Source organism: Chelonia mydas, chromosome 14 (genome assembly GCF_015237465.2).
Source record: "Chelonia mydas isolate rCheMyd1 chromosome 14, rCheMyd1.pri.v2, whole genome shotgun sequence".
NCBI lineage: Eukaryota > Metazoa > Chordata > Testudines > Cheloniidae > Chelonia > Chelonia mydas.
The window spans coordinates 38,588,001-38,604,421 of NC_051254.2; the positions used below are offsets into that span (position 1 = coordinate 38,588,001).

General features: G+C 47.9%; 2 protein-coding genes across 12 annotated transcripts in view; one reads left to right on the forward strand and one right to left on the reverse strand.

Moving 5' to 3' along the window:
• The window catches only part of LOC114022341 (zinc finger protein OZF), a 793,526-nt gene that overhangs the window by 364,612 nt on the left and 412,493 nt on the right, over nt 1-16,421 (forward strand). The window lies entirely within an intron of this gene.
• The window catches only part of LOC102935436 (zinc finger protein 883), a 45,475-nt gene continuing 33,638 nt past the window's right edge, over nt 4,585-16,421 (reverse strand). For 3 of the 6 annotated variants that reach the window (XM_043528068.1, XM_043528069.1, XM_043528071.1), the window contains one exon: nt 4,585-5,426. In XM_043528068.1, the coding sequence (XP_043384003.1) occupies nt 4,949-5,426 (478 nt within the window). In that variant the 3' untranslated portion in view covers nt 4,585-4,948. Of the gene's footprint in view, nt 5,427-5,563; nt 5,853-9,436; nt 12,626-14,939; nt 16,358-16,421 lie in introns of those variants that run through there. The other 3 variants (XM_043528074.1, XM_043528076.1, XM_043528075.1) reach the window with 3 other exon arrangements.

Genomic DNA, 16,421 nt, shown 5'->3' on the forward strand with positions numbered 1-16,421 from the left:
AGGGTTATTGTATGTCTGGGATTTACCAGACAGAGCCTCTTTATTAAGCCTGCTCTCTCTGTCCGAGCGATTTCCCCATAACAGCCAATGTCCGGGGGTTTTGCAGAGCAGACACACTGTAGCTCAGAAACAGCCCTGATTGGTCAGCTACCCAACTGGGTTCCTCCCCTGCACCCACAGCTGATTGGTCCATTCCCCTGCATACCTGCAGCTGGTTAATTGCTGCCGGATCCCACCCACCCAGGCCCCAGCCCTGAGGAGGGCGGCCTGCAGATGGGCCCTGACTGATAGCTGGCACGGTGTTGTGGGCTTGTTCAAGCACCCTGCCACTGTGACAGTGACTGACACTGCCCTCACCTTATGAATACCCCCACCACAACCCCTCTAACCCACAGCTCCCCATCCCCCCAGTTCCCACCCCTCAGCGGTGCCCTCTTTTTGGGCACCTGGCATATGGTCACCCTAGTAACAAACGTACAGTGAAATCTCACCATTCTACATGCACTGGTGTTACACGCATTTCAACGGCACAATATTCAGCAGATCATGAGTTTTCCAGTGATCCCACACCAGGCACACTTTGTGCACAATACATCAGAACCCTACACAAGTGGTGAACATGGAGAGCAGGGGTTGGTCACAAGAGGGATCAGTGTTGGGTGGAGTGGGGCAAAGAGAGTCTCTGTCATCCCAACACAGGACACTGCGGTGAGGGGGAGGCGGAGACCAGCTGGGCTGTCAGGTTCCTCATCTCCCTCTGGTCTCAGCAATGGGGGTCGACCTGGCTTCAAGGCTGCCCAGGTCTGTTGACATCCCCGGCTCCCTTCCTGCCTGCACCTAACCTCGGCAACTCAGCAATATGGAAACACTGCCCCCTCCCCCAATCCTTGTTTGGGGTGTTGTTCTTGGTCCTTTAGAGTTCAGGGGCAGCTTCCCATGACACTCACAGGCCAAGTCTAGTGGCTCTCTGGCTCTGATGCAGCGAGTTCACAGTTCTCAGCCCCAGCTGTCTGGCTCTGAGGAGCAAACCCAGCATTTTCCCAGCTCTGTTCCCCCACTCCCCCTGCCCCGACCTTCTCCCCCTCCCAACGGTATCTCACATCACTGCAGGGATCAGGCAGTAACTTCATTTCCGTTTCAATCTCTTCCTCTTGGAGTGTGAATCTAGTTTGCACCATCAGCATTTGTGCTGAGAGATAATGATCATTGTTCAAACCCCACCAAAAAAACCTCATAACAAAGGGTTAGATAAAGATTAAAATAAAATAAAATCTAAATTAATACTATTCTGGCAAATGATCATTAGTCTCATGAAGTTCTCAATAAATCTGAGTTACATTCTGTCAGACTCAACTGATATCAATGCATGTGACCAAACTGCCTTCATGAAGAGGGAAAAACCCACAATCCAGGGTGGCCTATAAGACACTTTCATGTTCTCAGAGAATCCTTCAAGATTCAAAATCCAGAAAATAAATGTACCCATTTTTTCTTTAGTGCCAAACCGGCTTCACTTCTCTCCTCATTATTTGGTTGTATTATCTGCAAAAGTTTTAGCAGCAGTATATTAAAAGAGAAAGAAAGACAAAAAAAAACCTGGACTAAGATCTGGACTCAGCCTAGAAAAAGCCAGGAAGCAACTCTACCAGTAGGTGGAAACAGGGCTATAAGATCTGAAATGTCAAATTCTGCTTTGAGGTTCATTGGGATTTCCCCACCCAACTCCCAGGTCTGTGACACTTCCTTCTCCAGCCCTCCGGAGTCTGACTTAGGATCATAGACATCAAAGCTGTGATTCCTCAGTATGGAGAGCCAGGGACATGATGGTAAGTGATACCTTGAGAGGCGGAGGGGTAGACTGAGGAGAAGATAAAACTGTCCATTGCTGGGACAGAGGCCGCTGTGTCCAGGGATGGGGGAAGGAGGGAATCCTTTGGACTCATCCCATCACCCTCAAATAGCCCAGAAGCTAAAACATCATGGTTTACGGTCCCTGCTCCCCATTTATTTAGCATCTAATTAATTGTGCTCCATAAGGCAGAAAATGTACAAACAGTAAATGCTTTTCAGCATGGCCTGGAGTAATCTGAGACTATCTGGGAATGAGACAATCTGGCCCCAAAGGGGGAATTTAGGGACTAACAATCAGTCCGATAGTTGGGAGGGCGTCAGAATATATAAGTAAGGCTACGATTTTGTTACAGAAGTCACGGAATTTGTGACTACCAGAGACCTCCGTGACTTCACCCCGTTTTGGCTTGGAGCCTTGGAGTCCCCATGCAGCCCGCGGTGGCTCAGAGCTGCCCCCCTGATCACTGAGCCCGTGACTTGTCCATGACTTTTACTAAACATATCCATGACAAAATCTTAGCTCTACACATAAGATGCTCAGGGAGTGTTTACAATAGGAAATCTGGTGGAGAGTCACAGAGATGCGCTGGTTAATCCCGACAACATTTCCTACCATAGACAGACCCTCGAAGGCAGAGGTGGGATCTCCAGATCTCTCACAAAGGGCCCTGTGGGAATGAGCCCAACTCAGTGGTGCTGTCTGAATGCAGAGGGGGCACGGAGAAGGGGCAGAGGGGTTAATGAGGAGAGGCAGCACCTCGCTAGCCCTGTGCTCTCCCTCGCCTCTTATCCCATCATCCCCAAACACTCGATAGCCCCAGCACCCAGCTCCACCAGCCCCAACCATTCAATCCCCAGAACCCATTGGCCTGGTCCCTTAACGTTTGATCCCCTGGAGCCCAGTGCCCTGGAGGATTTGGGGAGGGGAGGAGTTACCAGCCCCCAGGGACACTCCCCCTGCAGGGAACAGGGGCTGGTGAAACATGGGAGGTGGGGACAAGTGTCTAGAGTGAAGGGGGGGCCTGGCCTAAGTGTCCTTCTCATCTCCATGGCAGGGGGATCCTGGCTGGGAGGTGAAGGGAGAGGGGGGAACTTTAGCCAGGCAGAGAGAGCAGCTGAAGTAGTTTCTCTCTCTTCCTTCCCTTCTGTGACCCATCAGCTCAGCAGCCAGGGCTGCAGCAAGGAGGAGGGGCTGATTGAGACTTCTCCTCCTCTGCCTGGGGTTTGCTTAGACCAGGCAGAGCCAGAGGGTCACTGACCAGCTGCTGCTTGACTGCTGCTGGATCCTCACCCCAGTGACGGGCAGCTGAATCCTTGGGAGCCAAATGCCCCTGATGTGTGTGGGAAATGAGGAAATGGGTTGGTCGCCATGGCCAGCCCCTGTCAGGGCACTCGGAGAATTTCCTTGCTGTGCAGAGGAGTCTCTGATGTCCAATGTGGGGTTACCGTCACTTGGAGCATTTTCCACACTGAGAACATCTCAGAGGTTACTTTCCTGTGTGGATTTGCAGATGCCTGATACTCCGGGAGCACCAAATGAAGCTTCCCCCACATTCAAGTTCTCTCCATTGTTTGGATCACTGGTGTATGAGCTCGGATTGAATCTTTTCCTACTGTCAAGCTATTCCTAGGGTCTCTCACATCTTTGCGGATTCTCTGATGTTTAATGAGGTGCGATAGCTGAATTAAACTTTTCCCAGAGGCAAGGCATTTATGAAATTCTGAGCAGGCTCCCAGAGGGGTTGGGGGAGCATGCTGAGCTTGATCAATTAGGACAAACTGCAAAGAATGGGGCAGACAATCCCCAAAACGGGTGGATATTCCAGTACTTACATTCACCAAGCCAGCAACAAAACACCTTCTATGCATATCTTACTGGTTTCCCAGAAGCCAAAAACACAGTTCCCTTAAAGCACAGGTAGTCAATTCTTTTTTGTCAAGGTCAAAATTTCTTTGTCAAGGTATAGACAAGGTCCACACTCCAGAGAAAATAATAATAAAAAAACCCACAACAGTAATAATAAATAATAAATTCTCAGGGTTCCGTTTAAAAGCATCCGGCTGTCTAGATTTGGCCCACAGACTGCCTATTGACTACCCCTGCCTTAAAGCAACCCAGCCTTGGGCTCCCTCCCAGACAGCCCAGTTAAATATAATGTGGATTAGTGAAAAATCTTGTTCATCATCTAAAAAGTTCTACCAATCCCAAAGGATCGGAGACATTAGCCAAGAAGTTAAGGAATACTTCAGTTCTTACCCATATACATGCTTACAGCCAATTCTGATTAACAAAAGTAAAACATATTAAAAGAAGAAAAGAGAGAGTCTTGATCATTATACATACAGATACGAAGAGAGTCCTTAGGCCAGTTTCACGGCAGAGATGGTGCTTTAGAATTGAAGAGTCCTTTTTAGAATCATTTCATCGGGTTCTAGTCTAATGTCAAAATGTTCAATATCAGGGCAGTCCAGAGGGGACTGGAGATCTCAGTCTTACGACTCAAACTCCTCCCGAATAAAGCTTAAGAAGATTTGAGAGAAAAGGATCAGGTCCCAACAGCTTTCATACAGATTTTTGCAGCCTCTCGACAGCACGTAGTCCTGGGGTGAACAATAGGCTTTTCAAGGAACCTTGTATTTCCTAAACATCACCGGCAATTAACTACATGGATTAACATAAGATTATCCATTGATTAAGATTATCCATTGAATAATTGATTAACAATGGATTATCCATTCAGCAGTTCATAGACTGTTTACCACAAACTTTACAGAGACATGCAGACAATGACATTATTACACCCAAGTTTTATCTAAATGTTAATTTTTCCTTTTGATCTCCACATTAACAGAATACAGCCCTAGAGAGGAACCGTCTGGTTATATTATTAACCTCTAATAAGATATAGGTAAACAGAGACTACTACAGTTACCATCTTCTTCCAATTCTTTAGGAATACAAGTTTACATTTCGAAGCTCAAGCCTACAGAACATGGAATGGCCCTAAATACCATTTACACACTTACGAAGCATGGCTTTAAAGGTTGAATCTGGATCAATTAGCCTGCCCGTTGCTTCACCCTTTCTGGCTATGGATCACAGAAGTTTAGATGCTGTGTGGATTCTCTCATGTTTAATGAGGTATGATCTCTGTGTGAAACTTTTCCCACAGTCCAAGTACTTATGGGGTCTCTCTCCTGTGTGGATTCTCCCATGTTTAACAAGGCCTGATATCTGTGTGAAAACTTTCCCACAGTCCAAGCACTTATGGGGTTTCTCTCCTGTGTGGGTTCTCAGATGTGAAACAAGGATTGATCTGTGTCTGAAACTTTTCCCACAGTCCAAACACTTATGGGGTCTCTCTCCTGCATGGATTGTATGATGTGAAACAAGGGCAGATCTCTGTGTGAAACTTTTACCACAATCCAAGCACTTGTGGGGTTCCTCTCCTGTGTGAATTCTCTGATGTGTTATAAGGTCTGACTTCCAACAGAAACCATTCCTGCAGCTGAGGCACTTATAATGTCTCTCTCCTGTGTGGATTGCCTGATGTTTAACAAGGTCTGACCTCCATATGAAACTTTTCCCACAGTCCAAGCACTTATGGGGTCTCTCTCCTGTGTGGCCTCTCTGATGTGTAATTAGTACTGACTTCCAGTAGAAAGATTTCCTGCACTCGAGGCATTGAGAAGGAGTCTCTCTCCTGTGTTGCTTCTCCCATGGTTATTCAGGTCTGAGTGATTATTGAAGCTTTCGCCACGGTCCAAGCATTGAAGGGGTTTCTCTCCAGTATGGATTGTCTGATGTTTCACAAGCTGTGATCTCAGAATGAATCCTTTCCCACATTCGAGGCACTGATAGGGTTTCTCTTCATTGGGATTTCTCTGCTGGGCTGTGGGATCCTTGTGTCCTCCCCCACATATAATAGTTTCATCCTCTTCCCCAGGAACATCCTCATGAGGATTACCATCCACATTCTCACTCACTCTCTTAGCACCTGCTAGGAGAGAGACAATCCAGACAGGAGTCATTGTGCAGGGGAGAAAGAGGAATAGCACCGAGGGAAAACCGAACACACTAAAGTTGCGAAGAATCAGCAATTGGATTTTGCCTCCACATCCCACCCAAACACTCACAGGGAAGGAAAGTTGGGAAGGAAACTCCTGGAGCGAAGAGGCTGGGCGGAATGGCATGAGCGATATCTGCTGACTACAGCCCTGCGCTGGCCGAGGCGAGGAAGAACTGAGGGTGCTTCCTCACACCACATTCTGGGGAGTCTCAACTCTTTCCTTCATTCCCCAGATGGTTTCTGTGTCAGCCCTCACCTGTGCGGATGCCTCTCAGGATCTCTCTTTCCTCGCAGGCCTGGAGATCCGGGACTTACGGCTCCTCCCCTTGTTCCAGCTGGGAGATCAGGTCAGGTTTGGGAATGGGAAATCCTGCACAGGGGCTGAAATCAGACAAAATCAGGGTGCATGGAGGATTGAGAGACTGCGTGGCAGAAAGGACATTCCATGTCCTGGTGCTGTGCTGGAGGAATGTGGAATCCAAGAAAAAGGGAACAGGGTTGCTGAGCCCCGTTGGGAGAGGCAGACATCTGGAGAGGTCAGGGGAATTGTTTCACCCTCACTAGGAGTTCCCAGGATCTGCGCAATCTGTGGGCCTCGCTGATGCACACCCAGCTCTAGAGTTAAACCCCTGCCTATTTCTAAACCTGCGGAGGCCAGAGCCCTCCCCATGGCTGCAGCTAGTCCCAAGGAGGGAGGTAAATAAGGATTCTGTGTGCGACTGGGAATCAATACAGACAGGACAATGAATGAATTCTACCCCTTTGAAAGTTGGAGGCGTGGGGATAGTTTAGTTTGTCCATTGGGTTTTGACTCCCGTGTCCCACTGGAGAGGGTACGGAGATGCAAGTCTCTCTCATGGCAGCTGTGCATTATGGAACCCATTCGCCTCTGATCTAACTGACCAGGGAAGAAACTAACCACATTCAGACACGGAGGCCCCCCAGTTTCTAATAATCGAGGGGACAGGAGTCACTTACCCAGCGAGGTCACCGTCTCGTAGTTCTCCTGCATGACGTCCCTGTAGAGGGCTCTCTGAGCGGGGTCCAGCAGAGCCCCCTGCCCCTGGGTGAAATAAATAGCCACCTCCTCGAAGGTCACCGGTCCCTGAAACAACAAGAGTCCCCCACTCAGCACCTGCTGCCCCTGCCACAATCCCATTAGTCACAGGAAAGGAAGAAAAAAAAGAAGCAGCAGCAGCTCTGGGAGGGCCAAAGAAGCAGAATCCCTCTCCCACCCTATAGCAGCCATGTGGCTTCAGGGGGTGAGGAGAAAGAGAGAGCTCCTTGTCCCGCCCCTCCAGCCAGTACAGGGAGCAGGGCAGGGTCTTCTCATTTCCCACATGCCTGCCATCCACAGGCAGAGACGGGAAGCAGAGCTCTGAGCCGGGGACCGGGACAGGAATCCCAACAGCGTCCCTTTGTATTTCACAGCAGCCTCTGGCTAGTGGGTTCAGTCTCCAGCACTGGGAGTCTGGAAAATGTTCCAAGCCCTGTTTCCTGTTTCATAAATGGGGAAAGCTCCCCCCTGCCAATGGGCCTATTCAGAAAATCAGCAGGTTTATCACACTCTGTTTCCTTCCTGCCGCACCCTCCCTGCCCAGCACCTCCCTGAAAAATCCCCTACCTGAGCTGGGTCCATCACAGCCATTTCCCTTCCCTGTCTCCTGGAAGATGGGTTGATCTGGAGCGAAATCTGGATGATTCCTCAGCTTGTCGGGTTGAGAGGGGCGATGGGGGAGGTTTCAGAAAGGGCTGGAGTCCATGTCACACCCCGATTCTGCCAGGCTTTTTCCATTGAGTCAGATGCTCTGGACTTTGCCAAGCTGAGAAGAAACCCAGTTAGTTTATTGCCACCAGGGCCAGGCCCCTCCCAGCAGAACTGAACCCACCAGGACACTTTGAGACTCTCCCAGTAACAGCATCTCTGAGCCAAATGTTAGAAAAAGAGCAGAATCAAAGGAGCCAGTTTTGGGGATTCCCCCTGACACCATCCCCAAAGGCAACGCCTGTCCCCCAACTCTACAAGCAGTGCAGTGATTCAAGATAGTCAGCAACTGGCTTTTCCTCTCTCAGCTCCTCCCCTTGTTCCCAGGAGTGTCAGTCTGTCCAGGATAATGCAGGGAATGGATCTGGGCAGGTCTGGGGACTTTTCTTCCCCACTTACTGCTCCTGCTACCCCGTTCAATCTCTCTACTCTCCCTTTTTATCATCTTCCTTCTCCCTGGGAGAACTGGTGACTGCCCCATTGAGTGGGCGTTTGCTCTCATTAGGCAGATCCTGCCACTGCTAACAGGGATTTGAACCTGGCTGTATCCATGAGGGCAGCAGCTCTGGGACTCACGGACACATGGGGAGCCCCTCCTACAAAGGCCAAATTCAGCAGCAGGTCCCTGAAAGGGGTCCTTTGTGCAGAGTCACTTTGCTACCATATGTAGTAGGAGAAACTGCTCCCTGTAGGTTTCAGAGTAACAGCCGTGTTAGTATGAAGTGAACTGTAGCTCACGAAAGCTCATGCTCAAATAAACTGGTTAGTCTCTAAGGTGCCGCAAGTACTCCCTTTCTTTTTGCTCCCTGTAGGAATTTGCTACTTAGAGTGTTCTGAGTGTGCTCACAAGAACCGAGCATGCTCAGTAACATCTGCTGAAGTCACTGCCCTTCACCCAGCCCTTATTAGCCATAAGATTCTGCAGACTGCTTTTTACAGGGGTTAAAAAGGGGGGCAAATCAGGGGGTGTGTGTGTTGGCCAGATTCTGAGCAGGGGGCAAAAATTCATTGGTTGGGGGGGTGGGGGGTCAAGCAGCTGGAAGCCGCGTTAGGATAGCGGCTGAAGGGCAAAATCTGGGGGGGAAGGAGCTGGGGTTAAGCCGAGGGGTGAGGCCCTGCCAGAGGGTAAAACCCTGGCACAGGCAGGGGCAGAGGGGGAACAGTTACCCTGGTGGACTGAGACACCAGTTTTTGCAAAATAGGGGGGGGGGGAGGAGAGGGGCTTTTTTATTTCTCCTCTCACAGACAGCGCCTCTCAGGATGGGCTTCCCGGGGCTGGGATCTCAAAGGCACAAGCATCCCAATGACGAGTCACTATAGCTCCTCTCTGTCTGATGTAACGTACTAAGGTGCTGCAGGAGACTTAATTCAGTGAAAAAGGGACTTCCCTACACAGACACCCCCAAGTTCTCCCCCCACCACCACACATCCACACACACACACACACACACACAGTCGTCAACTAGTTACACGCAGTGTTGCCAATTTAGTCATTGGTTGGAAATTTGAATTGAAATTGCAACATTAATACACACTTTAAAAGCGTATACGATGTATGATAAAATCCTTGTACCTGAAAGTATAATAGGTTTGAAAAGTACGAAAAAAGACTGGCTTCATTATACTCTTTTTCAACAAGGACTGAACTGGTTGGAAAATATAGAAGAGGATCCCTGGGGGGACAGATAGCTCAGTGGTTTGAGCATTGAGCTAAACCCAGGGTTGTGAGTTCAGTCCTTGAGGGGGCCATTTAGGGATCTGGGGCAGAAATTGGGGACTGGTCCTGCTTTGACCAGGAGGCTGGACTAGATGACCTCCTGAGGTCCCTTCCAACCCTGATAGTCTATGATGATTCTATGATCTCATTGGCCCATCCACATTCACCCCCTGCCAGGCTCAGAGCCAGCAGTGTCTCCGGCGTGGCTGAGATCTGAATCCTGCATGGAAATCAGACCGGGGCTTGGGCAGCCCCCAACACTCAAGAATCAGAGCCCCCAGACCATGAGTCTGTCTTGAGGAAAAAAACCAACCAAATAATACCTTGGAAATGTCGAGGACTCGAACCCCAGATGGCACGGTTCCTTGTCTGACCGCAGAGAGCAAGGTCCAAACACAAGCTCATTATTGTTGTGTGCACTACTCAATAGAGAGTGGCCCGTCTCCAATGAGAACCAGCTGCCTTTTTAGGTAAAACTAGTAGGTTTTTATAGACAGTTCCCTCGTGTCACAGATTATTCATTAAGCAGCTCCCCCATGTTAGTTAAAAGTTCTCTTTCTCTATTATGCATGCATACCTATCCCCCTATTGTATATAGCTTTTAGCAAGTCGTAATGCCTCACCAAACTTTCTTATCAGTATGGTTGTCAAACAGGAGACGAGGAGTTAAGAACCGACATAGAACAGAAACAGTGAGTGGAGACAGTGTGTCTCCTTACCTAAACAAACCTTTCTCAGAACATCTGGTACAAAAATGCAGGAATGCAGGTCTCCCCTTATCTCACTCCCTGCAACTTAAACAAGTATTCTTTCATTCTACTTATCTCGTTCAGGGACTTTCCCAGCAACCTTTATTGGCCTGACTTTGGTTCGGTTGGCATAACTGCTTCATGTTTAATTATTCTCACCTAACAGTCCCCACTGTGTCCCCAGAGTGCCGTAGGGGAACTCTTGGGACACACTGGCCACTGTGAGTAGTGAGTTAGAAATATTCACTGCTTGGTAGGGCACAACTTGGTACCCATCCAACAGCCACATCTTAGCATAACATACAAAACTATTAGGCCACAAACAATTACAACAGCACTGCGAAGCAAGTTATGTAGCCAGCCACCTATGTCTGGAACCCAACTGAACAAATTGCTCCACCACGAGTCAACCCGCTCTCCTCCATGGTCTTTTGCAACTTGTATAAGGTGGTTTGCGCTTTCCCAGGTGGCGTTATAAACATCCAGAACATATACACAGCATTCTTGTCTGATTAATGCACATGTTTCTCCCTGAGAGGCCAGCAAAATATCTAACGCCAAGTGGTTCTGGAGAACCATCTGCCTTAGTTTTTTTTGTTCGGTTGCCAAGTCTACCAAGGCATCGGCAGTGGTATTTGCCGTCATCTCCAACGCTCCCTGAAGTCTCATGACTCCTTCTCCAATACGCCAGGTGGCACCTCCACAGGCAAAGACGAATCCCGCACAAGCACCCGTCCAGTCATTTAGGGCACGCCAAGTAAGGGGGCGAGAGTCCATAACATCTTCCTCAGCCCCTCTTACATATCTGATTTTCCCTCTAGGAAGATGTGCGCGATAAACTACAGGTGGTTCTAACCAAGCCAAATAGCAGGATCCACTCCATGAAGGAGGGAGGGCTAGGTATGCCTTGTTACCACACACCCAGTACACTCCAAAAAGGGTAGGAATGACTGTGGACCAGGTATTATTGATAATTTTGTACCATCCGGTCCAAGATGGGAGGAGGGAGAATTTAGCCGCGGAGGTGTTAGTGGAGCATAAACACATAGTATGAGTTGGCAGGTTATACTCAAGCGTGCAATTTATAACGTAATGCTCAATCAATTTGTGACCTTTATACAAGAAGTGTTCTTCCCCATGCAGACTGCACTTGTCACCCGTGAAACTATGCCACGCGGAGGTACAAGAGGTTGCCCCATCCAGGAGAGAGATATTAGGACCTCTCTTACTCCCAAAATGAGTGCCATTAAAGTAGGCTTTGCACTCACTATTACCAAAGCTATTTTCCCTTCTTTTAAGAGGCACCATTGACCAATTGGTTTCCAAACTATTAGATAGCTGCTTTCAGGGATGCCGGTATCAGCCCAGGTAATATTTAAATTGCCTGAAGAGTCCTTCCAGGATGGGGCCCAGGTCATATTCATTGCATTAAGGGGAATAGGAACCATAGGAAGACCTTTTTGGCTATCTGCTGGTATTAATGAGCAACACCCAGCATGAAGTATTATGTAGGGCTGGCATACGAGCTTTCATTTCATGGGCAAGACGTATAAATGTGTTAGAACTGCGTGATTCTATAGCCTCAACTCCCCGTACCACCAGAAAAGAAAGATAACAAATACTAAACAGATTAAAAACACAAGAACCCAGCTTAGAGAACGGGGCCATCTTTCCCTGAGAGGACACCACTAACTCAAGGTTTTTTTAGCTGCAGCTGGAGCTTCAGGTCACCCAAAGGGGTGGCAGTCCATTTGTCTTGAGCACAGATGTCGTCTGCTTCTGATTCACCCGGTTCACGGTGGGGTGAATGTGCGTGGCTCCCTCGAAGTCTGACGCCGTCTGCTTCTGGGGAACCTTTTTCCAGGTCAGGTTCCCTAGCGGTGCAATGCAGGTTAGCTCTGTCAGTGGACAAGGGAGAGGTTACTAGCACTTCACCTTGTCCTTTCCCCTGCTCTCCAAAAGGAGGAAAGACAAAAACCCAGAAGGAGGGACAGGCTGATCAGTAGTCGAAGTGAAGTCATCTTGAGGTGGAGGGGTCTTTTTGCAGTAAGAAGCATGGGTCCAGGCAGTCAGTCCTTGGCACTTCACAGCAGTGTTGGTAGTTAGCAGGACTTAATATGGGCCTTTCCAGCACGGGGCCAGAGTAGTCTTTCATTGATGGACCTTTATGTAGACCCAGTCACCTGGTTTTAACAAATGGCAGGTTTGCTCAGGATCCTTGGAGCAGGACTTCTTTGACCTGTAACTACAGAGACCTAACACATTTCATTAATGTCTGGCAGTGTTTTGCAGATCTCACAGCTGCTTGGGCACATTCAAGCCCCCCTCTTTCTTGGCTGTCAGCCAAATCCTAGCCGTGAGTGGTGTCCTTGGGCGGGCCAGCGTCTTATCTTTGGACCGAGCCTGCCAGCTACAGCGTTGAATTAGCTTGTCTTCCGTTCTTTTTCTTCTCCCCTTCTTGGCTTCTATTAACCTGCAAAGGAAACTTTCATTTTCCACTCACACACCTTTGTTCAAAAATGAATACATATATATTGCCCATTATAAAGCACTTTTGTCTTACTGTTCAATGTATGCCACATACACCCTTCGAGGAAAATGACTTTATTACGGAGCTTTGGAGCAACAAGCCAGGACAAGCACACCCACTTTTGAGGAGTCCACTTGGTACAACCTCTGGTGTCCAATAGCTTTCCTCCCTCCCCAGCCCTCTGGCTAGAAATTTGAGGCATCCAGAAGGATCCCATGTATAATATGGGGAGTGGGTTAAATTTTCATGTCCTTGCTTCCAAAGACTGTTGGTGTGTGAATTTTAACAACAATTTTTTTCAATTAAAATATCTGGCCAATGAAATTTATTTTTCTTTCTTAAGCAAATGTATTAAACTTTAGTATATCACATTTTCCTGATATTATCCAAACACTTTGTATTCCAAGTTGAATAAAACAAGCATCTGCATTTTGATTTAACCCTTCTGTTTAGTTTTAAACTAAACTGTCCTATGAAAAATTAAACACAGCAATTCTGGCCACAAGACAAACACCACAAGACAGGACATAGAACACAGAAGAGAATTCCTCTTGTGCCCACAAATTCATGAGATGTTGAATTGCTTTTCAGCTGGCATCAGTTTTCTCTGATTTTCTGAAAGACAAAAAGAACACAGATCTACCCCTTCTGGGCAGTCAGTCATTGCTTAAAATATTTCCTTTTTATACAAATGCCCTTGTTAATTGCAGGCAAAACAGAGGAATTACCCATATTTTCTTGTATTTGTTTCATAGGCAGCCCAGGTTTCAGTGGCTTTATCAGTTAGGTAATTTACATTAAAACAAATGCTTTCTGGCTTGCTTTTGGATCCACAGCTTAAAGATTTTTACTTTAAAAAGGGCACAATAAACTTTACCAGACTTTTGATTGCCTTTTACTTTTAACTCCTGTTTTCACAACACACAACTCTAAAAAGGAAAACACCAACTATTGCAGCCCCTTAGAGTCTAATAGGATCTTAATTAAGTAGCACTATATATTTACATTCCTTTATACATTTGGGTGGTTAAGTTCCAATAAAACCCCTTATGTTCTTTTAGCTAATTTGACTAAATTTTTCAGAGCCAAATGATTTCAATCACATAGTCTCTTTGCCTGGATTTATTTACAGACATTTCTTTGAAAAAAAGGCCCATTTTCCCTTCAGAATGGCTGCAAAGAAACCAAAAATTCTTTTTCTTTAGCATCATTCCCTCCGGCAATTACAGAGTTCACTTCTCACTTTCTTTCCTTAAATCACTTGCTTATTTTCCAAAACGACACCCCAATCAACTCAGATTTTCCCATTCCAGGTATTATTCCGGGATTTACTTTTCCCATTCCTGTAATTATTTACTCCTCTTTTTTCACTATGCCTTCCAAGTTTCTAACCTGTTTTCCAATCTCTCTATCTGTTGCCTGCCCGCTTGGGCCTGATCCTGTTTTTCTCTCTGAACTGTCCCTTCCATGAGCACCAGCTTTGTTCCACTACTAATTTCACAAGGAGGGTGGGCTTCCTAACTAGCCCCCAGCCCTCCTGGTCTCTTCTCTTAAATATTCTCACTCACAAGGGTTACCTGAGTCCTCCCCCCTGAGGCTTGTCACTTGGACAGAACGCACGGCCAATTGGCGGTTTAACTATATAATTTCCTCTTATGGCAGACACACTGTTGTTACGGCATATGCTGAGCACAAATGGTTAAATTTTGACAAGTCTCTGAAGGACATGTACTTGCTTAGACAGTGATTCCTTTTCTGCCTGGAAGTCCTGTCTTAAGGCTTGCAACTGGTCCTGGGCATAGGTCAGAAAGCCGAGGGAAAGCCGGAGGAGGGGCAGAAGCAGGCTTAGCACAGAGCGGGGCTGGAGGCCCCTGAGATGAATAAGAAAAGGAGGAGGAAAGAGGACGTCCTTCTTTTGGCTTATAATTATACCATACAAACAAATAATCCATTTGTCCCGGTCTAAGATCGACCAAAATATCTCTTAAGGAATCCATCCTGTCTGCGGAAAGAGTTCCATAGGCCGGCCATTCTTTAGTCGGGGACAAATGAGTGGTGAAAACTGGCCATTGAACCTGACATAAATTATTCATTTTTGATTTAGTTAAACCAGTAGTTCCAGAGATTCCCTTCCAATCTCTGAGTATCAGAGACAACGGGGCATCCCCCGGGCATTTACTGCCAAATTGTCCCATCCTAGGTGGAAAGGGAACTCAAACCCACAATCCCCAACTCTTATTATCAAGCGATCGCTTACCTCTCCAGGGACTCGAACCCTGAAGACCTCCTCCAGGGACTCAAACCCTGAAGACCTGGATCTGGAGCCTACTCAACCGGTAGGTGGACGTTCCTGGATTTCTATGGGCTCCTGCTGGTTCACAGAACACGCCTTATCGTCGACGCAGGGATCAGCTCACTGGCAAGGCTCCTCGAAACCGGAGGATGCGCGCTGCGTTGCTTTAGAGTCTGACCCCGCGCCGGAGAGTCAGACGGGTCCCGGCGGAGTCGCCAAATTGTCGTGGACTCAAACCCAACGGCACGGTTCGTTGTCTGACCGGAGAGAGACAGGCAACACCAGCAAGGTCCGAACTCGAAGCTCTTTATTGAAGAGTGCACACAAAAATAGAGAGCAGCCCCGTCTCTAAAGAGAACCAGCCAGCCTCTAAGTAAAACTTCTTTTTCTTTAGCATTTTTACAAATTTCAACTAACATAGGGGAGGGGTGGGCTGCTTTATGAATAAATCTATGACGCGACGGGACTGTCTATAAAAACCTATGAGTTTTACTTCGAGGCTGCCTGGTTCTCTTTGGTGACGGGCTGCTCTTTATTGTTGCGTGCACTTTTCAGTAAAGAGCTTTGAGTTCGGACCTTGCTGGTGTTGCCTGTCTCTCTCCAGTCAGACAACGAACCGTGCCGTCTGGGGTTCGAGCCCTCGACAGCAGGAAACAGCTGATCGCCTCCCCCATTTAATCCCTGAGCCCAGCGCCCTGGGGGATTCGGGGAGGGGAGGAGTTACCAGCCCCAGGGACACTCCCCCTGCAGGGAACAGCTCCAGATAAGTGGGGAGCCCAGCCCAGGGGCTGGTGGAAGATGTGGGGTTGGGATCAGGTGTCTAGAGTGAAGGTGGGGCCTGGCACAAGTGTCCTTCTCATCGCCATGGCAGGGGGATCCCGGCTGGGAAGGGAAGGGAGAGGGGGGGAACTTCAGCCAGGCAGAGGGAGGGGCTGGAGGAGTTTCTCTCTCTCCCTTCCCCAACGTGTGGCCCATCAGTTCAGCAGCCAGGGCTGCAGAGTCTGATCGGGGCTTTTCCTCCTCTGCCTGGGGTTTGCTTAGACAGCTGGATCCTTGGGAGCCAATTAAGGCAAACTGTAAAGAATGGGGCCGACAATCCTCAAAACTGGTGGCTATTCCAGTACTTAGATTCACCAAGCCAGCAACAAAGCAGCTTCTACAATACCTTACTGCTACACAGAGGCCAAAGCACAGCTCCCTTAAAGCAACCCCGCCTTGGGCTCCCTCCCAGACAGCCCAGTGAAATATGATGGGGATTACGGAAAATCTGGTTCATCAGATAAAAAGTTCTATAAATCCCAAAGGATCAGACACATCACCCACCAAGTTAATGGATACTTCAGTTCTCACCCAAATACACAGTTGCAGCCAATCCTCATTAACTAAACTAAGATTTATTAAAAGAAGAAAAGAGAGAGTGTATTGGTTAAAAGTTCATTATACATA